We start from the raw sequence: 23,821 nt of genomic DNA, 5'->3' as shown, positions 1-23,821 counted from the left end.
TTTAAGGATTTTATTTATTAGAGTAAGCACACAAGCAGTAGGGAAGGGGCAGAGGGAGAGGGACAACCAAACTCCCTACTGAGTGTGGAGCCCAACACAGGGCTCGATCCCATGACCTTGAGATCATTACCTGAGCCAAAGTCAGATGCTTGACGTACTGAGCTACCCAGATCCCCCTCTGCTAGCTTTTTAAAAGAATGCTTTGGGGTAACTGTCAGAGTGAACCCAGAGACTTCAAATAGAAGAAGGTTTTTTATTTTTCTCTATATCCTTTTATTTTAAATTTGCACGCCCCCCTCTAATAGATAGATCATGAGGATTTACTATTTTGATCAATTTTTAAAGTCAAGTATGTTAGATCCCTGGCAAAGAAAAACTAGACTTAGCTTTATTTTTTTTTTTCTCTTAAGATTTTATTCATTTATGATAGATGTAGAGAGAGAGAGGCAGAGACACACAGGCAGAGGGATAGGCAGGCTCCATGCCGGGAGCCCGACATGGGACTCGATCCCGGGGTTCCAGGACCATGCCCTGGGCCAAAGGCAGGCGCCAAACTGCTGAGCCACCAGGGATCCCCTAGACTTAGCTTTAAAACCAGAAATCAGAAGGTGTTTCCCTGGAAGAATGGTCAGCTGCTCAATTCTTGAAGTGAGCTCGGATACCATTCCCCATGGGAACCATCTCGCCCAAGTACTGTCCAGTTCTTGTGATTGGAGCAAAAAGCTCTGTTGGGCATCCAGCCTGTAGTGGCATTATTGAAAGGGTTGGGATTTTGAAGACCTTCACAGTCATGTTTCTAATCAAATTCTGCCTGCCTCTAAAGGCTCTTGATTTTTTAGAACCTTTGGAATATTCGCCCTTTCCTTTTGTCAGATTCTAAGGATACTGGAGATCGGTAAACTATGGCCCACAAGTCAGATCTGGTTCATGGTCTGTTTTTTTTTTTTTTTTTTTTTTTTTTTTTAAGATTTTATTTATTCATGAGAGACACATAGAGAGGCAGAGACACAGGCAGAAGGAGATGAAGGCTCCCAGAGGGAGCCCAGTGTGGGATTTGATCCTGGATCCCAGGATCGTGCCCTGAGCTGAAGGCAGACACTCAATTGCTGAGCCACCGAGGCGTCCCCATGGTCTTTTTTATAATGCCCATGGACTAAGAATGGTTTTTACCTTTTTTTTTTTTTTAAGATTTATTTATTTATTGAGAGAGAGAGAGAGAGAGGCAGAGACACAGGCAGAGGGAGAAGCAGGCTCCATGCAGGAAGCCCGATGTGGGGCTTGATCCCGGGTCTCCAGGATCACACCCCGGGCTGCAGGAGGCACTAAACCGCTGCGCCACCGGGGCTGCCCCTGGTTTTTACATTTTTAAAATGTAAAAATGGGGATCCCTGGGTGACGCAGCGGTTTGGCACCTGCCTTTGGCCCAGGGCGCGATCCTGGAGACCCAGGATTGAATCCCACGTCGGGCTCCCGGTGCATGGAACCTGCTTCTCCCTCTGCCTGTGTCTCTGCCTCTCTCTCTCTCTCTCTCTCTCTCTCTCTCTGTGACTATCATAAATAAATAAAAATTTTAAAAAAATTTTAAAAAAATGTAAAAATGTTGGGATGCCTGGGTCACTCAGCGGTTGAACGCCTGCCTTCAGCCCAGGGCGTGGTCCTGGGATCTGGGATCGAGTCCCACGTTGGGCTCCCTGTGGGGAGCCTGCATCTCCTTCTGCCTGTGTCTCTGCCTCTCTCTCTCTCTCTGTGTCTCTCATGAATAAATAAATAAAATCTTAAAAAGAAAAGTAAAAATGTAGTTTTAGAATGTAAAGATCAAGAGAATGAGAAGACATGCCACACACTGGGAGAAAATATTTGCAAAAGACCCATCTGATGAAGGACTTATCCAAAACAGACAAAGAATTCTTAAAATTCAACAATAAGGGGCACCTGGGTGGCTCAGTGGTTGAGCGTCTGCCTTCAGCTCAGGGCATGATCTTGGGGTCCTGGGATCGAGTCCCACATCGGGCTCCCTGCAGGGAGTCTGCTTCTCCCTCTGCCTATGTCTCTGCCTCTCTCTCTCTCTCTCTGCATCTCTCCTGAATAAATAAATAAAATCTTTAAAAAAAATCAACAATAAGAAAAGAACCCTATTAAAAACTGTGCGAAAGACCTAAGCAGACACCTCACCTAAAAAAATATGCAGATGGGAAGTAAGTATATGGGGGATCCCTGGGTGGCTCAGCGGTTTGGCGGCGCCTGCCTTTGGCCCAGGGCATGATCCTGGAGACCCGGGATCGAGTCCCACGTTAGGCTCCCTGCATGGAGCCTGCTTCTCCCTCTGCCTGTGTCTCTGACCCCTCTCTCTCTGTGGGTCTGTCATTAGTAAATAAATAAAATCTTTAAAAAAAAAAAAAAAAAGATAGGAAGTAAATATATGAAGAAAGGTTCAGCTTCATATGTCATCAGGGAATTGAAAAATTAAAACAGTGAGATTGCACTACTGTGCACCATTAGAATGGCCAAAATCTAAAACACAGCACCAAATATTGGCAAGGATGTGGAGCAGCAGGAACTCTCATTTACTGCTAGTGGGAATGCAAAATGATTATAATCACTAGGAAGACAATTTGGCAGTTCATTATATAATGTAACTCTTACCATATGATCTGGCAATCACAGTCAATGGTATTTACTCAAATGAGCCAAAATCTATGTCCCCACGAAAACCTACAGAATATTTATAGCATCTTTATTCATAATTGTTAAAACCTGGAGGCAACCAAGATGTCCTTCAGTAGGTGAGTTGATAAACTTGTGCATCCAGATAATGGAATATTATTCAGCACTAAAAAGAAATGAGCTATCAAGCCATGAAAAGGCATGGAGGAAACTTAAATGTGTATTACTAATTGAAAGAACAATCCAAAAAAGGTTACATATTACATCATTCCAACTATATGACATTCTGGAAAAGACAAAACTATGGAGACAGTAAAAAGGACCAGTGATTGGGGGTTGAAGGATAAATAGGCAGAGCACAGATTTTTAGGGCAGTGAAACTGTTTTGTATGATGTTACAGTATGTGTAGTTGTCATGCATTTGTCCAAACACATAAAACATAGGTCACCAAGAGTAAGCCCTAATGTAAACTATGGACTTGGGGTGGTAATGAAATGTTAATTGTATCAAATGTCCAACTGCAAGATGTAGTGAAGGGGGCTGTGCTTGTGTGTGTGGGAGCTGGAGGAACAGGACTATATGGGTACTCTGTACTTTACTGCTCAGTTTTACTGTGAACCTAAAACTACTCTAAGAAATAAAGCTTATTATTTAAAAAATGTCAAAATAGATCAAAGAATAAAATGTGACAGAGACCATATGTGGTCTGTAAAGCCTAAAATAATAGTATTATTTTTATTATTTAGGGGGATAGAAAAAGTGGGGAAGGGAGAGGGCAGAAGGAGAGAGAGAATCTTAAGCAGGCTCCATACCCAGAGCAGAGCCTGATGTGGGGCTTGATCTCATGACCCTGAGATCATGATCTGAACCAAAATCCAGAGTTGGATGCTTAACCAACTCAGTCACCCAGGCCCCCCAGTATTAGTATTTCTTATCTGGCCTTTTACAAAAAAAAAAAAAAAAAAGTTTACCAAGCCCGAACTCTATCACAGAGGAACTGGGGGATGAGGTGTTTAGTTTCTCTCTTGTGTCATGCCCAGTCCCCTAATTCCCCTGGGTACCCTTTGTCTCTGATGGCAGAGTTATTCTCATTGAATTTCCATTTCATTTGCAGGTATATGAGTGACCTAAAGCTGCAAATTAAAACGGAGAGAAAGCAGTGCCAACTGCAAGCAGGGCAAGGATGCCAATTCCTCCACCCCCTCCACCACCCCCTGGTCCTCCTCCACCTCCCACTTTTAATCAGGTAAGTAATCTTTCCACCTGGCTACCTCAAAACCTTAATGAATACTTAGGGCTTCCTGTTGTAAGACATAGTGCACTCGAAGATATATGGTGTAGAAAGAGAATAAGTAAATCTGTCTTCATTAACTAGCTCTGATTTCTGAGAGGTCTTCTTAGGACTTTAATGGCTTGTCTTGTTTTCTTGTCCTGGTTCAGTCTAAATGAAGATTTGGACAGGTTGCATCAGAGTAAGAACGAGTCTTTTGCCCCTAAAACTATTTTTTCTGTAAGGGTCAGTACAGCATTTCTCTGGCATCATTGAGAAAAGGGATGGCAACTCCTAGTGGTTTTCTTGCTATTTTATCTCTCCTTCTTCTCCTCCAAAGCAGTTCATCCTAAAGCAAAGTCCATCAGGTCTGCCAGCCCATCAAAAAAAGGAGTTTCTGAAAAATATTATTAAGAAGACTCAAAGGGGGACACCCGGGTGGCTTAGCAGTTGAGCATCTGCCTTTGGCTCATGGCATGATCCTAGGGTATAGGATCGAGTCCTACATTGGGCTCCTTGCAGGGAGCCTGCTTCTCCATCTGCCTGTGTGTCTGCCTCTCTCTCTCTCTCTCTCTCTCTCTGTCTCTCATGAATAAATAAATAATATCTTAAAAAAAAAAAAGACTTAAAGGTTTGATAATGGTAGGGAAAAAAGTAGTGTGGCTTTTGAACCAAGGAGGCAACTACTTTTACTATATGTGGATTGTAATATCTGGTGTCACATGAGAAAGAAAGCATGAGTGCTTTATCTCGTTTTTTAAGACTTTATTTTATTTTTACATTTTTAAAAAGATTGTATTTATTTATTTCGAGAGAGAGTTGGAGGGAGGGGCAGAGGGAGAGTGAGAATATTCGGCAGACTCTACAGTGAGCACAGAGCCCCAATGTGGGGTTCAGTCTCACAACCCAGAGATCATGTCCTGAACCGAAATCAAGAGTCAGATGCTTAACTGACTGAGCCACTCAGGCACCCCTACGATTCTATTTTATTTTAAATTTTATTTATTCATGAGAGACATAGGCAGAGGGAGATGCAGGATCATCCCAAGACCCCAGGATCACGACCTGAGCCAAAGACAGATACTCAACCACTGAGCCACCTAGCCTTGCCCCCTAAGATTTTATTTTATTTTATTTTTTAAAGATTTTATTTATTTATTCATAGACACACAGAGAGAGGCGACACACAGGCAGAGGGAGAGGGAGACACAGGCTCCATGCAGGGAGCCCGATGTGGGACTCGATCCTGGGTCTCCAGGATCACACCCCAGGCTGCAGGCGGTGCCACTGGGGCTGCCCTAAGATTTTATTTTTAAGTAATATCTACACCCAGTGTGGGGCTCAAGCTCACAATCCTGAGATCGAGTTGCAGGATGAGTGAGCCAACCAGGTGCCTCTACTTCAATCTCAGTTTTGTAAAATTTAGAAGCCTTATAAAGGAACTTAAGGGAATGAATATCTTGGGGTGCGTGTGTATTATTTAACAGATGAGAAATAGTGCCCTAAAGTGTTGGTGTATGTGTATGTTAGGTATTTAACAGATGATAAGTACTACTTTAAAGAGGAAAATTAACTTGCCTAGCTAATTTATTTTAGAACTAGAACTAGAGTTCAGGTCTGCCAACTTGTTTTTTCCCATAAGTTCTGGTTTTTAGACATTTTGTTTGAGGATATATATGAACCCCCTATTTGGATGAAACTTTAAATGAAAGCCCAATAAGTGAAGTAGATAAAAGCAGAACTGCTCTGGTTATAGTGGGATTCAAGGACCAAAGTATATCCTTGGATCTCTCTAACCTCTTGGATTATTGCCCTGCATCATACTGTCTTAGTCATTTACTCAATAGGATTTTGTTGGGGGCTGAGTATCAGAGACTTGGCTAGGCATATGACTTGGAAAATCCAAATAACTTCACTCTATACTTCTTTTTTTTTTTTTTTTTTAAGATTATTTATTTATTTATTTATTCATAGAGACACAGAGAGAGAATGAGAGGCAGAGACACAGGCAGAGGCAGAAGCAGGCTCCATGCAGAGAGCCTGACATGGGACTCGATCCAGGGTCTCCAGGATCATGCCCTGGGCTGCAGGCGGCACTAAACCGCTGTGCCACCGGGGCTGCCCTTCACTCTATACTTCTATATTGCTTGACTCTTTCTCAAAGATTTGTTTGTATAATTAAAAGAAATGGAAAATATGCGGATAAGAAAAAAAAGCAAATAAAAATAATCTGTAATATCGCTCAGAAATGAGACAATTTCTGCCTTCAAAGCTTGCCAGCACGATGGGTGAGATAGGCAAGTCAGCAGGCAGATTCCATTCTATGCAGAGAAAAATGAGGCCACAAGAAAAACATGCTTCACATACTGACTTGGGGGAGTGAAGGCAGTCAGAGAAGGCTTCTAGGTGATACTTTTGCAGATTTTTAAAAAGATGAGTATTATTTAGCCAGAAAGAGAAGAGGGAGAGCTGGCACCTGATATTGAGGAAGTAGAATGGAAGGGTGCTGATTAGTGGGAATGCACACCCAGGTTTGAATCATTGCTTGAGGGGCCTGGTAGGAGATGAAGCCAGAGGCAAAGGCTGAGGGTTGTTTTTTTTCTCCAGGCAGCAATGGGGAGGTAGTGTATTTTCACCAGCAGGAGTCACCTTCACAGTGTACACAGTGGTTTGGGGTTGAGACTGGGGACAGGGAAGTCAAGACTTGGAGACAGAAGCCTGTTACAGTTGAAAATTGAGTTTGCACTGAAGCTGGGAAGATGGAAGAGATAACAATGAGAAACACTTAAAAAGTAAAATCTTAGAGTTGGTGACTGATACAAGCCTGAGAAAGAGGGAAGAGGTTGAAACAACTCTAGTTTGGGGAATTGAATGATGGTGCTGTTTACAAAGCAAAACAGGTTTCTGGAGGAGGATATGAACTCAGTTTTATTTTTTTTATTATTATTTTTTTGAACTCAGTTTTAGATATATTGAGTAGTGTTTTAATACTTTTCTCTTTATAAAAGTAAGATATTCAAGAAATTGATGAACTGTGGCTGGGGTGCCTGGCTGGCTCATTTGGTAGAGCATGGGACTCTTGATCTCAGAGTTGTGAGTTTGAGCCACAGAGTCGGCATAGAATTTACTTTTTTTTTAAAAAAAGAAAGCTTTATGAACTATGGGTAAGCATAAAGGAGCAGTTATCCATAATCCAATGAGTCATAATAGTTTTGTGTATATCCTTCCCCACCTTCCTCCCTTTTATCCCACTTTTTAAAAAAGGAGTGTGTTGTATACCTACTGATTTCTTTTGTTTTCTTTTTCTCCCTCCCTCTCCCCCACACTGCTATGCATATTGAGTTCTAATCTGCTCTTATTAATACATCGTGAATGGCTTCTCACATCATTAAATGGTTAGTGATGTCATTAAAATTTTTTTTTACAGTACTAAAAGTTTGGTAAAAATTAGAGAATGCCAATAAAAATAGAAAATATTAAGCTATTAATAATTAATCTTTGTTAACAATTTATATGTTTTACATATTTATTATAGAAAAACTAGAAAATTTGGGGCACCTAGGTGGCTCACTTAGGAGTCCGACTTTTGGTTTTGGCTCAGGTCATGATCTCATGGTCATGGGATCCAGTCCCTCATCGGACTTTGTGGTCAACAAGGAGTCTGCTTCAGATTCTTTCTCTCGGGCACCCTGGGTGGCTCAGCCGTTTAGCGCCACCTTCAGTCCAGGGCCTGATCCTGGAAACCTGGGGTCAAGTCCCACGTTGGGCTCCCTGCATGGAGCCTGCTTCTCCCTCTGCCTGTCTCTGTCTCTCATGAACAAATAAATAAAATCTTAAAAAAAAAAAAAGATTCTTTCTCTCTCCCACCTGCTTGTGCTCTCTCTCTCTCTAATAAATAGATCAAATCTAAAAGAAAACTAGAAAATGCACATAAATATAAAGAATTATTACCCAATTAATTAATTACCAAAATTGACTCTATTGGTATTAGTATATATCATTCTGGAAATGTTCTACATGTATGTATCTCTTTTTCTTTCAATACAACCTTAGCTACTGCTTATTGAGCTCTTATTATATATCAGGCACTATGCTAAGCTCTTGAAAAGTGTTATTTTATTTTCAAAATTAGGGGATCCCTGGGTGGTGCAGCGGTTTGGCGCCTGCCTTTGGCCCAGGGCGCGATCCTGGAGATCTGGGATCGAATCCCACATCGGGCTCCCGGTGCATGGAGCCTGCACACTGATGGCATAAATATAGAAGGGAATGATTGTTAAGCTCTTATTACACAGCAGTAAAGGTTTGATACAATCAAGTAAAAATATTATAAAACAAAATATTTAATAGAATTAACTTTCTCTTCTATAAAACAGGAATAATAGCAGAACCTACCTCAGAGGGTAATTTTTTTTTTAATTTATTTATGATAGTCACACACAGAGAGAGAGAGAGAGAGAGAGAGAGAGAGGCAGAGACACAGGCAGAGACACAGGCAGAGGGAGAAGCAGGCTCCATGCACCGGGAGCCCGACGTGGGATTCGATCCCGGGTCTCCAGGATCGCGCCCTGGGCCAAAGGCAGGCGCCAAACCGCTGCGCCACCCAGGGATCCCACTGCTGTATAGATTTAGGATAATGCTTTTGTATGTCACAGGTGATTTGTCCTTCCAGTCTATCATCTGCTTATTATATTCCTAGTAAATAATTTATAATAAATAAATCTTTCAGTCTTTCCTTGTATTTTGGTTGTCATGTCCTTCCCCTTACCAATTTTTTTTCATATAGTACATCTATGGATTTTTTTACATTACATTTTATAACTCAACTAGAATTTGTTTGAGAATAAGCTATCAGGTAGGGATTTAACTTGATTATTTTTTTCCCCCAAAATTAGCCAGTTACTATTAGTAGCTTATATTTCATAATCGGTGCTTTCTGTACTGCTAAAATATACTTTTATTATTTCTTTTCCTTTTTTTTAAGTTTTTTTTTTTAATTCAGTCGAGAAAAAGAGAGCTCTGTGCTCCTGAGAACATGAGCCAAGGGGGAGGGACAGAGAGAGAGGGAGAAGCAGACTCCCCACTGAGCAGGGGGTGGATATGGGGCTCAATCTCAGGACCCCAGGATCACAACCTGAGCTGAAGGCAGATGCTTAACTGACTGAGCCACCCAGGTGCCCCTCACTTTTATTATTTCTTGTACAGACATAGGTTTGTTTATGGACTTTTCTGTTTTGTTCCTTTAGCTGTCAGTCCCTGTGCTCCTGTTGTAGTTGGTCCTAGCTTTTGGTGGTGCTAGTCCCATTTTCTTTTCTTTTCTTTTCTTTTCTTTTCTTTTCTTTTCTTTTCTTTTCTTTTCTTTTCTTTCTTTTCTTCTTTCTTTTTTTTTTTTTTTTAAGATTTTACGTATTCATAAGAGACACCGAGAGAGAGGCAGAGACCTAGGCAGAGGGAGAAGCAGGCTCTGAGCAGAGAGCCTGATCCAAGACTCGATCCCAGGACACCGGGATCAAGACCTGAGCCAAAAGCAGATGCTCGACCACGGAGCCACCCAGGTGCTCCACTAGTCCCATTTTCTTAGTTTTTTCCTATACTTAATCTTCTAGGTAGATTTTAGAATCATTTTTTAGTGGTTTCCAAAAATTCCACTGTGGTTACTTTAAAAAGCTCTCTATATTTGAAAATTGTGTAAGGAACATGGTACCACATGTTGGATTTTAAGTATATGTGGGATATTCATTTGGAGATGTCCTGTAGACACTAGCACATATGGGTATGAAGTTCAGGGCCAGGAGTGGTGATGAAATATAAAGATTTGAGATACTTGGGCTTTTCAGTGGTATTCATACCCTGGGACTGGATGAGCTTGCTTGGGGAGATTTAGATAGAGGCTGAGGATAGGACTCTGAAAGGCATTTAAGAGGTAGGTGGAGGGTGAAGAACTTGAGAAGAAATAACAATGTTGGGAAAAACTGTAGGGGTATGCCTGGGTGGCTCCAGTCAGTTAAGTGTCTGCCTTTGGCTCTGGTCTTGATCTCAGGGTCTTGGGATCCAGCCCTGCATCCAACCCTGCTTCTCCCTCTCCCTCTGCCTGCCTCTCCCCTTACTTTTACTCTCTCTGTCTCTGGCAAGGTAAATAAACAAAATCTTTAAAAAAGGGGACGCCTGGATGGCTCAGCGGTTGAGTGTCTGCCTTTGGCCCAGGACATGATCCTCCAGTCCCGGGATTGAGTCCTGCATCGAGTTCCCTGCACGGAGCCTGCTTCTCTCTCTGCCTGTGTCTCTGCCTCTCTCTGTATGTGTCTCTCATGAATAAATAAATAAAGTATTAAAAAAAAAAGAAAGAAAGAAAAGAAAAGGTGGAGGGTGGGGGGCAGCTGTAGGGAAAGGAGGAAAGGCACGGGCTTTGACATAATCAGACCAGCTCTGCATTTATTCTCCATGTGATATTGACTTGTCTAAACTACTTCATTTCTTCATCTCTGGAATGGGAATAATATGGCCTGTGTTATTTTATTAAAATTTTATTTATTTATTTGAGAGAGAGTACATGCGAGCAGAGAGGAGCAGGGGAGAGAGAGGAGCAGGGGAGAGGGACAAGCAGACTCCACGGAGCCTACCATGGGGCTCGATCTCATGGCCCCGAGATCTTAACCTGAACCAAAACCAAGACTTGGACATCTATCCGACTGAGCCACCCAGGTGCCCCAATGTGGTCTATTTTATAACATTGTTTAGAAGATAAAGTAATAAGGAAGCAATAAAATCTATTAGTTGAGATAAGATAGGCTTTTTTTTTTTTTTTTAAGATTTTATTATTTGTGAAAGACACAGAGACTCTAGGATCACAAGACTCTAGGATCACGCCCTGAGCCAAAGGCAGGCGCTCAACCTCAGAGCCACCCACACATCCCAAGATAGGCATTTTAGAGTCAACTGCTTTGGATTCTTGTTTTACTATTTACTGGATGCGTGGCCTCAGGAAACTTTTTAGCTATTTTTACTTTCCAAATGGATAATGATAATAATACCTATTTCATAAAAATATTTCAAGATATAAATGAGATATTGGAAGTAACATGCTTAGCCTAAGGCATAGTAGAGACTCAATGATTGCTTTCATACATATAAAGCATCTAACGTACAAACCCAGCACACAGGTACTCTGCAAGCATTAGTTAAGGCCTCCTTTTTTTTCTTTCTTAAGAGAGAGAGAGAATTGCAAGCAGGCTGCACACCCAGGGCCTGACATGGGGTTCGATCTCATTACCCCGAGATCACGACCTGAGCCGAAATCAAGAGTCACTTAACTGACTAAGCCCTCCAGGCGCCCCTGATAAGTCTTCCTTGCAGAAGCTTCTGATAGGAGGGAGACCTGTACTTCACAGAAGGCACAACAGAAGATGGACTAGGAAGGCTGAGAGTACACATTGGAACTGTTATTTGATGCAGGGATCTGATTAGGTTGGAGGGGCATTCATGAAACCAGCTTGGCTTATGGTATTTATCCCAAGCTCATGGTACAGGGAACTATTTAGGATGAATAGTTAAATTTTCTCCTCTTCCTCCAGGCAAACACAGAGCAGCCCAAGCTGAGTAGAGATGAGCAGCGGAATCGAGGTGCCCTCTTACAGGACATCTGCAAAGGGACCAAGCTGAAGAAGGTGACCAACATTAACGATCGGAGTGCTCCCATCCTTGAGAGTGAGTCTAATCTTTATTTCCTAGTGAGCCACCAGGATTCCAGGATTTGACTTGGAGACTTGGTTGGCCTGTCATTTTATTGTTGGGCCTTGAATGGGAACATTTTGTCCTTTAGGAGAGTTTTCTTTGAACGCTCTTGGGCTGTCTTCGCATCTGTTCATTTGAATACCTTAGAAGTTTCTCTTTGACCTTTGGGAAGCATTCTCTGGGTAGGACTCCATCTTCTGTGACTAGTGCTCACTAGGGCACATTCTTGGCTATTCTCTGAGGAGACCACCATGTTACTAAAAACTGCCAAGCTGAAGCTAACAATTTTATAATTCCCAGAAGTGTCCATTCTGAAAGGCCTCTGGAGAGTTTGCTCACACCTGGATCCTTAAGTCACAGGCCCCCATATAATCTGAGACTTGGAGAGGAGAGCCCAGAGAATTTTGCTGAATGTGTCTTGATCCTGGTTTTCCCTCTGCCTTTCCTAAATAGGGAAGTTTGGCTCCTTGTTTCTTTTGTTCTTTCTCTTTCATCACGGTGAAGAGTTTTATTTCCACATGAAACTGGAGCTGAGAGGCTTTGCATTTTTTTTTTTTTAATGCAAAGTCAAAAGCAAGATTGATTTGTTTTCAAATTAAAGCCCAAATAAAGGAGGCATTTCTCCTCAGGATTGACTTGGTCACCAGCTCTGGGCATGTGAAGTGAAAACCCTAATGGTATGCTTTCCAGAACCCAAAGGAAGCAGTGGTGGTTATGGCTCTGGAGCAGCTGCCCTGCAGCCCAAGGGAGGTCTCTTCCAAGGGGGAGTGCCGAAACTCCGACCTGTGGGAGCCAAGGACGTTTCAGGTATCTGATCAGAAAGTTTCTTAGGGTATTTCCCAAGTGCATTAATTTCTGACTAGTCCCAAGTGGGTCTTCTAGGGTCAAGGACTGTTGTTGTAGAGGTGGGAGGAAGGAGAAGTGGGAGCAGGGGAGGAGTTACAGAGCAGAATAAAACTAAAGCTGAGGGATTAAATAAAAATGTGTTTAACTTGTTATCAGCAGTATTTGTTGGTGGGCCCTGAGCCTGAAACCAGATTAAGACCCAGAATTATACAGGCATTTACCCTGCTACCATGCAGGTTACACTAAGGAGGCTGAGTGAAGTAGAGATACCGACCAGCGTGTATCTAACTCTGTTGATCGAGTGCTATCTGCTTTATTTGTAGAGAACCTAGCTGGTAAGCCAGCCCTGCAAGTCCCCAGTTCTCGAGCTGCTGCCCCAAGGCCACCGGTATCTACAGCTGGTGGGCGCCCTCAAGATGATACAGACAGCAACCGAGCCTCACTCCCAGAACTGCCCAGGATGCAGAGACCCTCGTTACCGGACCTCTCTCGACCTAATACCACCAGCAGTACAGGCATGAAGCACAGCTCCTCTGCCCCTCCTCCACCACCCCCAGGGCGGCGTGCCAATGCACCCCCTACACCTCTGCCTATGCACAGCAGCAAAGCCCCAGCCTACAACAGAGAGAAACCCTTGCCACCTACACCTGGACAAAGGCTGCACCCTGGTCGAGAGGGACCTCCTGCTCCACCCCCAGTCAAACCACCTCCTTCCCCTGTGAATATCAGAACGGGACCAAGTGGCCAGTCTCTGGCTCCTCCTCCACCGCCTTACCGCCAGCCTCCCGGGGTCCCCAATGGACCCTCCAGTCCCACTAATGAGTCAGCCCCAGAGCTGCCCCAGAGACACAATTCTTTGCATAGGAAGACACCAGGGCCTGTCAGAGGCCTAGCGCCTCCTCCACCCACCTCAGCCTCTCCCTCACTACAGAGTAATAGACCACCTCCCCCAGCTCGGGACCCTCCCAGTCGGGGGGCAGGTAAGTACTTGGAAGCACTTTTTTTTCCTATCCCTTGGAGAACTGAGTTTGTCTTTTTACCCTTTTCTCCAAAGCTGTCTTTTAGCGATTGAAAAGAAAAAGAATTCACTTACTCATTCAACAGGTTTACTGAATGCCTTTTTCTATATCAGACTCTGTTGTTAGGGAAATAGCAATCAATAGAAGAGTCCTGTTCTCTGGACAGTCAAGCAAATAAATTAGTAAAATATATATGTATGTATATATATATATATATATACACACACACACACACACACACACACACGGTATGTAAATATTTTACAGAAATACAAAGCAGAGAAGGGGAATAGGAATATGGGGTGGAGGGTAGTGGTAATATTTTTTATTGCAGAAGTGGGGTGAGAGTAGGTAGGGGTCGGGAAAGTTTTACTGATAAAGTAACAATCTGGCAGAGAGTGACAGAGTAAGCTAACCGGTTATCTGAGAGAATAGTTATTGCAGGCATTGGGAACAGCAGATACAAAGGCCATGAGACTGAGAACAGCAGGGAGGCCATTGTGGCAGGACATGGAGTTCAGGAAGCTAAATTTCCACAGGAGAACACTGTAGGACTTTGTTGAGACTGGGATTTACTTGGTGAATTGCTGAGCACTGGAACAAAGGAGAAACATTGCTTTATCTTTTTTTTTTTTTTTTTTAAGATTTTATTCATTTACTTAGAGCATGAGCGTTGTGGAGGGGCCGAAGGAGGAGCGTTGTGGAGGGGCAGAAGGAGAAGGAGGGGCAGAAGGCTGAGCAGGAAGCCTGACGTGGGGCTCGATTCCAGGACCTTGGGGCCATGACCTGAGCCACCTAGACACCCCTGCTTTAGCTTTTAACTTTTTAATTTTTTAATTTTTTTAAAGATGTTATTTATTAATGAGAGACACACACACACACACAGAGAGAGAGAGGGAGAGAGAGAGAGGCAGAGGCACAGGTAGAGGGAGAAGCAGGCTTCGTGCAGGGAGCCCAAAGTGGAACTCAATCCTGGATCTCCAGGATCACGCCCTGGGCCGAAGGCGGCGCTAAACTGCTGAGCCACCCGGGCAGCTCTGCTTTAGCTTTTAAAATGATGACAAACTTGTGTGATGCAAACAGCAGGAGGACAAAGGTGACAAGGGGGACTGCTTAGGAGGCTGTTGGAGTAAACTAGCAGATAGGTAGGACCACAACAGGTTTGGGGGAAGAAGACAGGTATTCACTTTTTTTTTTTTTAAGATTATTTATTTATTTATTAGAGAGAGAGAGAGACAGAGGGAGAAGCAGGCTCCATGCAGGGAGCCCGACATGGGACTCGATCCTGGGTCTCCAGGATCACACCCTGGGCCAAAGGCAGCGCCAAACCGCTAAGCCACCGGGGCTGCCCAGGTGTTCACTTTTGGACAAGTCAAGTTTGAGATGCCTGTCAGCCAAACACCAATTCATTATTTTCTCTTAGATATCTGTGAGATTCTGAAGTTCGGGAGAAAGGTCTGGGCTAGAGAAATTTGAATGATACATATTTTTAAGGATTTTATTTATTTATTTGACGGAGGGAGAGTGAGCACAAGCAGGTGGAGCAGCAGGCAGAGGGAGAGGGAGAAGCAGGCTCTCTGCTCAGCAAATCGGGGCTTAGTCTTAGGACCCTGGGATCACAACTTGAGCTGAAGGCAGAAGCTTAACCAACTGAGGCACCCCAAATTTGAATGATACTGAAAACCACATGCTGGGTGAGCTCACTTAGGGAGTCAGTCTAGATAGAGAAGAGGTTGAGGCCTTTATATTAGAAGTCAGAGAGATGGAGAGTAGCAAGAGAGGAAACTGAGAAAGAGCCCCTGGTGAGGAAGGAAGAAAACAAGAGGATGCTGGAAGGATGCGAAGATGGAGTGATCAGCTGTGTCCAGGACTGAAAATAGAATGACACTGGTCTTAGCAATATGGAGTCCTTTGGGGTGACCCCCAAACAACGTGATATCCCCCCCCCCCTTTTTTTTAAGGATTTAATTTATTTAGAGAGGCAGAGACATAGGCAGAGGGAGAAGCAGGCTCCCTGCATTCCGATGCGGGACTTGATCCCCAGACTGAGGATCACATTCTGAGCTGAAGACACACATTCAACCGCTGAGCCACCCAGGCATCCCACATGGTACCCTTTTGAGTAGTTTCAGTGAAGTGGTGAGGATGAGAATGAAAGTCTAACTGGGATGTGTTTGGGAACTCACGAATAGGAGGAAAGGAATTAGAGATAGCAAAGTAGAAATCTCAGTTTCCTTACAGGGGAGCGAGAGTGGGGGTGCAGATAAATAGAATACTTGCTGGAGGAGAATTGAGGGTTGAGACTCCTCCTCTCCAAGATGGAAGATATTTCCGTATCCATTTGGATACTGATGAAATGATACAGGAGAATGGGGAAATTGTCAAAGTAATGTCTCCAAGAAGGCTAAAAGGAATGGAATCTGATCCATAGGTAAGGGGTTGACCTTAGATAAGAACATAGATCATTCTTCCATGGTAACAAGAGGGAAGGCAGAGTGCATAGGCATAGATGCAAGTGGGCAGGTGGGCATCATGGTAGAAGCATGTGCAAATTTTCTTCTAGTTTGTTTCTTTTTTTTTTTTTTTTTTAATTTTTTTTTTTTTTAATTTATTTATGATAGTCACAGAGAGAGAGAGAGAGAGAAACAGAGACTTAGGCAGAGGGAGAAGCAGGCTCCATACACCGGGAGCCCGATGTGGGATTCGATCCCGGGTCTCCAGGATCACGCCCCGGGCCAAAGGCAGGCGCCAAACCTCTGCGCCACCCAGGGATCCCTTCTAGTTTGTTTCTTATTGGTGAAATAGGACATCTATTGATGTGAGGGGAGGGAAGGAGAGAGAGGGCATGAGGTGGTGCTCTGGGAGTATGGGAGAATAAAGGGGGCAGTGGCAGGGGTGTCCTGGGAGAAGCAGCACGGAAGCCCACTCAGGATTAGGAGCCATACACTCAGAGTGAGATTGGCACAGTGTGTGTTCAGCTGTGCGTATGCAGGTACTGAGTAGTGGCATTTAACCAGGGTTAGCTATTTTAGGCATGTATGGCACCAAGGGAGAGTGGAGCCGGGAAGCTAAGGGTATAGGTCAGGGAGTGATTGTAACAATGGACCATGAGCCTAAACTGGATGAGGAGGAGATAAGGAGCTCTGGAAAAGGTAGAAGAGGTTGTATAATCTTTTTACAAAATAGCATGACTGAAAGTAGAGAGGGAGACCGTGAAGCTCCCTGGGACCTTAGACTTGGGAATTCTGCCTCCCATGGCCTCTTATATCATTGGACTTTGAGCCACATCCTCCACAAAGCCTTTGAGCTTTTAAACAGTCCTTGCAGGTTTGGATCATTGATTAAGAAATTAACTCATCAGGAAGCACATACTGAAAGCCCATTAACCTATGCTGCTGGTTGGCGAAGCACATAAGAGATTTGTATTTTAGGAGCTGGCAGTCTAACCTAAGACAGTCATATAGTAATCTGGTACATTCCTGACTGTGTATCTCCCTGGCTTTAGCCATAAGAATTCCAATCTTATGATAGCCTTTGATTCTATAAAGTTTAGGTTAAAAATTATTTTTTAAGGGATGCCTGGGTGGCTCAGCAGTTGGGTGGTTGCCTTCGGCTTAGGCTGGGATCTGGGATCAAGTCCCGCATCAGGCTCCAGCGAAGAGCCTGCTTCTCCCTCTGTCTGTGTCTCTGCCTCTCTCTCTCTCTGTCTCTCATGAATGAATAAATCTTTAGAAAAAAGTATTTTTTAATTTAGGGATTTTTTTAAGACCCTTTATCAAAGTAGAGCCCACATCTTTTTTTTTTTTTTTTTAAGATTTTATTTATTTATTCATGAGAGACACGGGGAGCGGGGGGCGCAGAGACACAGGCAGAGGGAGAAGCAGGCTCCATGCAGGGAGCCCGACATGGGACTTGATCCTGTGTCCCCAGGATCAGGCCTTGGGCTGAAGGCGGCACTAAACCACTGAGCCACCCGGGCTGCTGAGCCCATATCTTTCTAATCCTATCCAGGAATAGAAGTGGGGGAAAATGTAATTTCTGTGGGTTTAACTAAATAGTTTTAGTTTTTTAATTAAATTATTTTTTTAAACAAAGCTGTAGGCCTAATGTGGGGTTTGAACTCAAGAGTCTTGCTCTACTGACTTGAGCCAGCCAGGCACCCTGAATTTGAGTAGTTTTAAATGTCTGCAGAATTCTTGCTTCCCACTTTTCTGTTCGTTCTTTGTGGTTTCTTTAAAAAATGTGAAGTTATGAGCCTTTTTCTTCTGTCGCTTAACCATCACCAACTTTGAGGCCTGATGGAGGCCTCAGCCAGCTTTCCATCTCTATAACCAGAGCAGTAGTTCTTAGAGTGGTAACACTGAGAGAAAATTGAGATATTTTAGTCAGAGATCTTCTGAGTATGTAGTTATCTTTATTGTGTGACGTTGGGCAGATAGCTCTCATTCTCTGAGTTTGTTCCCTCATGTCTTCATAGTATCTTCACGGGTAGTTGTAAATAAATGTATGGAAGTGCTTTGTAAATCATAGTATGCTGATGACTGTTAGTGGTTTTATGCAAGGATTTCCAGGTAGTTCTTGGATTTCTCTCTCTCTTTTTTTTTAAGATTTTATTTATTTAGGGATGCCTGGGTGGCCCAGTGGTTTGGCACCTGCCTTTGGCCCAGGGTATGATTCTGGAGACCCGGGATTGAGTCCCATGTTGGGCTCCCTGCATTGAACCTGGTTCTCTTTCTGCCTATCTTTCTGCCTCTCTATCTGTGTCTCTCATGAATAAATAAATAAAATCTTAGAAATGAAAAAAAAGATTTTATTTATTTATTCGAGAGAGAGGCAGAGACATAGGCAGAGGGAGAAGCAGGCTACATGCAGGAAGCCTGATGTGGGACTCGATCCCAGGACTCCGGGATCATGCCCTTGAGCCAAAGGCAGACGTTCAACTTCTGAGCCACCCAGGCATCCCATGGATTTATCTTTATTATTAAATCATATTATGACAGTATTATGTGATAATATGCTTTTGTTTCTCTGTGAATTATTTACATTTGAAAAAGTATGGAGTCTTTTGTCTTCCCAGGGTGCTCAGGGATCAGTGGTATTGGTTTCTGAATTTTTTCTTTGTGGAGTAAGACACTATTTTTTTTTTTTTTGACACTATTTTTAAGGGACTTTTTTTTAAAGAATCAATACCATCATGCCCTCCTCAAAATTGAGTTTATCGAGGTTTACAAAAGGTGATCTCCCACCCCCAGGTTTATTTTACAAACTGCTTCTTTCTTACAGTTCTTGGGTTCCAGTGCCCTCTCTTGAAACAGGGTTGTTTTGTTTTTTGTTTTTTGTTTTTTTTTTTTGAGACAGTTTTAAAACCGATGTGATAGGTACGCCTGGGTGGCTCAGTGGTTGAGCGTCTGCCTTTGGGTCAGGGCGTGGTCCTGGTGTCTTGGGATTGAGTCCCCTGTCAGGCTCCCTGCATGGAGCCTGCTTCTCCCTCTGCCTGTGTCTGCTTGTCTCTCTCTGTGTCTCTCATGAATAAATAAATAACATCTTCAAAAAAAAAAAAAAAAAAAAAACTGGATGTGACAAAGAGCCCAGAAACTTACTGGAGAGATGGCAGAACCCAGAGGGGATGACCGTCCCTGAGGGTGAGTGCCAAGGGAGCAAGGAGAGTGCTCTTTGTCCTACTCCATTGGCCAGTCTGGGTTGGCTCTAATCACTGCCACCTTCCCAGTGTGTAGCTGGTGTCCTTTTGATCCAAGCTAACCCTGCCTTATACTCCCTGGCCCTCCCCTAGAGTAGTCACAGACTCTCAGGGCCCTGAGAAATCTGAGTTTTAGGGAAATATTTTGAAAGTGACCTGAAACAGCTTTGATTTGGGCAGATTTAGAATGAAATTAAGGTTCAGATATCTGCTAGGTGGTGTTAAGGAGACTTCTTTTTAGTTACTGCTTCTAATAGCACCTGTCTATACTTACACCTTGAAAAGAGTGAGGTAGACATTCAGAGTACATCTTAGGGGATGAAAAGTGGCATTATTTGGCCTACAGTGCTGGACCCCCTGTCTGCACACATCATTCCATTACTCTTTCATGCTTAACTGCAGTCACTCTACAGAAATTCCAACAATAATAGAGGAGGAATAAGAAGATATGCTCTTGGGCACCTGACTGGCTCACTCAGAAGATACAACTTTTGATCTCAGGGTCATGCATTCAATCCCCACATTGAGTATAGAGTATACTTAAAAAAAAGATGATACACCCTTTATCAGTGTTGTCTGTTAAGCCGAGTAGTCTCTCCATGTATTATTTAGATAACAGGACATGGTGTTGGTACCAAAACATACACTTCCTTTTTTTTTTTTTTTTCTTTTTTAAAAGATTGTATTTATTTATTTGACACTGATTGAGCCAGAGAACACAAGCAGGGGGAACAACAGAGGGAGAGGAAGAAGCAGGCTTCCTCAGCAGGGAGCCTGATGCCAGACTCAATCCCAGGATCCCAGGATCATGACCTGAGGCGAAGGCAGACACTTAACTGAGCCACCCAGGCACCCCTAAAAGATACACTTCCATCTCAGTGGGTTATATGTTTTGGGGGCAGATAATATAGAACTGTGGTAGTTATGAAAAGCAGTGTGGGCATAGTGGAAAGAGCAAATGTATGCTGAGTCTTATTAGATCTGTGGCCTCAGACAAACAACCTGAATCCCAGTTTCATTTGTGAAATGGGGATAATACCACATACTTTGCAGGAGTGGCTAAATAATTTTTAAAGATATAATACATAGGGGATCCTCTGGTGGCTCAGTGGTTTAGTGCCTGCCTTCAGCCCAGGGTGTGATCCTGGAGTCCAGGATTGAGTCCCAAAGCAGGCTCCCTGCGTGGAGCCCACTTCTCCCTCTGCCTGTGTCTCTGCCTTTCTCTCTCTTTGTCTCTCTCTCTCTCTCTGTGTCTCTCATGAATAAATAAATAAAATCTTAAAAAAAAGATTTAATGCATATAAAATACTTGGGGCAGTACCTGGAATATAACAGAAACCAAATAAATGATAGCTGCTATTTTTGTTAGTTAATGGAAAGAATAGAATAATATAACATAAAGACCTTACTTAGAATCTATTCTAGTTGGGACGCCTGGGTATCTCAACAGTTTGGCGCCTGCCTTCGGCCCAGGGCGTAATCCTGGAGACCCGGGATTGAGTCCCACGTTGGGCTCCCTGCATGGAGCCTGCTTCTCTCTCTCTGCCTCTCTCTCTCTCATTAATAAATAAAATCTTTTTAAAAAAAGAATCTATTCTAGTGATGTTGACATGTCTTCAGATGTATGTGTGTATTTTTTTTTTTAAGATTTTATTTTATTTATGAGAGACACAGAGAGAAAGGCAGAGACACAGGCAGAGGAAGAAGCGAACTCCATGCAGGGAGCCCGATGTGGGACTCGATATTGGGACTCCAGGATCATACCCGGGGCTGAATGAAGGCAGACGCTAAACTGCTGAGCCACCTGGGCTGCCCTTCAGATGTGTTTTTGATGTTACTTTCTACTTGGTGGCACATTTTTGTCTTTTAAGAGTGAATTTGATTTTTGAAAAGCGAAATCAGACATAGGTATGAATATTTTTCTTGATGGTTGTACAAACTCAGCAATGAGATATGAGGGGCACCAGGGTAGCTCAGTCAGTTCATTGTCTGACTCTTGGTTTCAGCTCAGGTCATGATCTCGGGCTTGTGAGATTGAGCCCCACGTTGGGCTCTGCACTTAGCACAGAGCCTGCTCGTCCCTCTCCCTCTGCTCCTCCCCCAAGCTACCGCATGTGTGCATGCACTCTCTCTCTCTAAAATAGGTAAATAAAATCTTTTAAAAAATGAGATATGAACATCATATATTTATGGATATGTCTAATTAGAAACTGGGTTTGGAGGGAGTTCGCAAAGAGGCATTCCCAGTTTTTTTTGAGCAATGAGACAATCACTGGAGATATGCACTTTCTGCAGATGAACCTATTATACATTTTTGAGAATCACTCATTTTATTCCATACTACTAAGTGCTAGAGTAAGTGACATAGCCTATAAATGCTATGGGAGAACAAAGAAGGGAGGGGATTAGAGTAGAGTGCATTGCTTTGGGAAAGCCTGTAGAAGATGGGGCTTGAATCTAATCTTAAAGGAGAGGTTGGGTTTGGTCGTAAGGGAAGGGGGATGGCATTTCCACACCTTTTGGGGGAGTCACAAGAGCAAAGCATATGTGGTTTGGTTTAGTCACCACATGTTGATTGTGAACATACTGTGCGCTATACATTTGTCTGAGCTTGGAAACTCAGATGAATGGACACTGCCCTGACTTAGTGTGCTGCGGAAGAGGCACATAAAATGAACAATTATGATATAATATAATGGTGTAGTAGAGAGATACAGAGGTGACAGTGGGAGTCCCAGCCTAGGAATCAAGCAAGGAAGAGGAGAAGGTGATACCAGGCTGCCTGCCTCGCATGGTAAGTTGCTGTGTAAAAAAGAAGGATGATGGGGTGAGACTCAGTTGGGGTTGAAACTAAGGATTTGAAATTTCTTCTTCCTCCTATTCTTTTTTTCTTTTTTTTTAAGATTTATTTATTTATTCATGGGAGACAGAGACACAGGCAGAGGGAGAAGTAGGCTCCCTGCAGAGAGCCCAATGTGGGACTCAGTCCGGATCCTGGGATCACATCCCGAACCGAAGGTAGACGCTCAACCACTGAGCCACCCAGGCATCCCAGGATTTGGAACTTCTTGATAGAGGAGATACACAGTCCTTAGAAAAGTTTGAGCAAGTGTTTTGGGGGAGATTAGTGAATTATGCAGAATAGATTGGAATGGTAAGAGATGAGAAGCAAGGAGAACATTTGGGAAGCTTTTTGCAGTAGAACAGGCTAAATACGAGAGAGCCTTGAATTAGAATTGTGGAGGAAGGCATGGAAAGGCAGGGAAAAGATCATCAAGAGTAGGCAGAGTTCTTGACTGACTTGAAATAGGAAATGAAAAGGGTCACACATTTATTTTGGACTTTGGGGTCTGGAAGAATGTTCTCACTGTTAAGTAGGGATGAGAGGAGAGTGAGTCTGCTATTTGACATGCTGCCCAGAAGCTCCTGGAGCCCGGCTCTTTGGGAAGGCACCAAGGCACTCTTAGCACATATCTCTCAAATTCCCCCACCCCTCACCATCTCTGCATCCTATCCTAACTGCTTTGGATTTTCCTTGCAGCTCCTCCACCCCCGCCACCCATGATCCGAAATGGTGCCAGGGATGCTCCACCTCCTCCCCCACCGTACCGAATGCATGGGTCAGAACCCCTGAGCCGAGGAAAGCCCCCACCTCCTCCCTCAAGGACGCCAGCTGGGCCACCTCCTCCTCCACCACCACCCCTGAGGAACGGCCATAGAGATTCTATTACCACTGTCCGATCTTTCTTGGGTGAGTAGCTAGCTGTTTTAGTCTCATAGTTCCTGTGGTGACTTCGCTAATTCCAGTGGCCACTCTAGAGTATCCTTTGTTCACAGCAGATCCTCTCCTGACTTAACCTCAGATCTCTGGGCCCCCACCATTGGCATCCCTCGCCTTCTACGAATTCTAGAAGACAGTGATTGCTTTAGAAGAGATTGAAGTAAAAGCAGTAGGTGTTGTGCTAATAACTCTGAAGCTGCTGTCTTGCTCCCCAAGGATTATTTGTGGTTGGCTTTTAGGTCAGAGACTTTATCCCTTTCAGGATTATTTAGACAGGGATGATGTATCTTCCTAGGAAGGAGAGGGCCTTAAAAAGCAGCAGCAGCAACAAAAACCTATCATACACAACATTATTCTAGTAATATAGAGCCACAACCTAGCTGTGTTACTTTGAGGAAGTCACTTCACTTCTGTGGGCCTCACTTCCCTCATCTGTGAAATCAGGAGGTTGATGAGATAAGAGTGTATCAGATTTGACTTTTTTAAGGTTATAAATGAGTTTTAGGCCCCACCTAAGAGATTCTAATTCATTGAGTCTAGGATGGAGCCCCCAAGCAAAGGTTGTCCATAGGGTTTCCTCAGACCCTCTGTTGAAGACCCCTGGAAAGATCTGTACAGTCTCCTTCAATCCTGACACTCTGAATTCTTTTTAATGGTTACCACTCGCAGTCTGGTCTGTTCCTCATTGGGGGACCAGGGTATTTGGAATGTGTTTGAGCCACACCATTAGAAAATCTGAGCCTTCCTGTAGAGGGGCCATGGAAAGTGGGAGTGGAGGCCATAAGTTGGCTGTCCCCGACTATATTGTAGAGCT

The 23,821-nt window shown here is 43.5% G+C and overlaps 1 protein-coding gene across 6 annotated transcripts in view; it reads left to right on the top strand.

The window, feature by feature from the left end:
• The window catches only part of WIPF2 (WAS/WASL interacting protein family member 2), a 52,604-nt gene that overhangs the window by 22,664 nt on the left and 6,119 nt on the right, over positions 1–23,821 (top strand). For all 6 annotated transcript variants that reach the window (XM_038547385.1, XM_038547388.1, XM_038547387.1 and 3 more), the window contains 5 exons: positions 3,780–3,911; positions 11,504–11,636; positions 12,354–12,470; positions 12,833–13,489; positions 22,768–22,977. In XM_038547385.1, coding sequence (XP_038403313.1) covers positions 3,849–3,911; positions 11,504–11,636; positions 12,354–12,470; positions 12,833–13,489; positions 22,768–22,977 — 1,180 coding nt within the window. In that variant the 5' untranslated portion in view covers positions 3,780–3,848. The remainder of the gene's footprint in view (positions 1–3,779; positions 3,912–11,503; positions 11,637–12,353; positions 12,471–12,832; positions 13,490–22,767; positions 22,978–23,821) is intronic.

This window comes from Canis lupus, chromosome 9 (assembly GCF_011100685.1).
Source record: "Canis lupus familiaris isolate Mischka breed German Shepherd chromosome 9, alternate assembly UU_Cfam_GSD_1.0, whole genome shotgun sequence".
NCBI lineage: Eukaryota > Metazoa > Chordata > Mammalia > Carnivora > Canidae > Canis > Canis lupus.
Note: the sequence above shows the minus strand (reverse complement) of the source record. Positions and strands in the feature narration are given on the sequence as shown.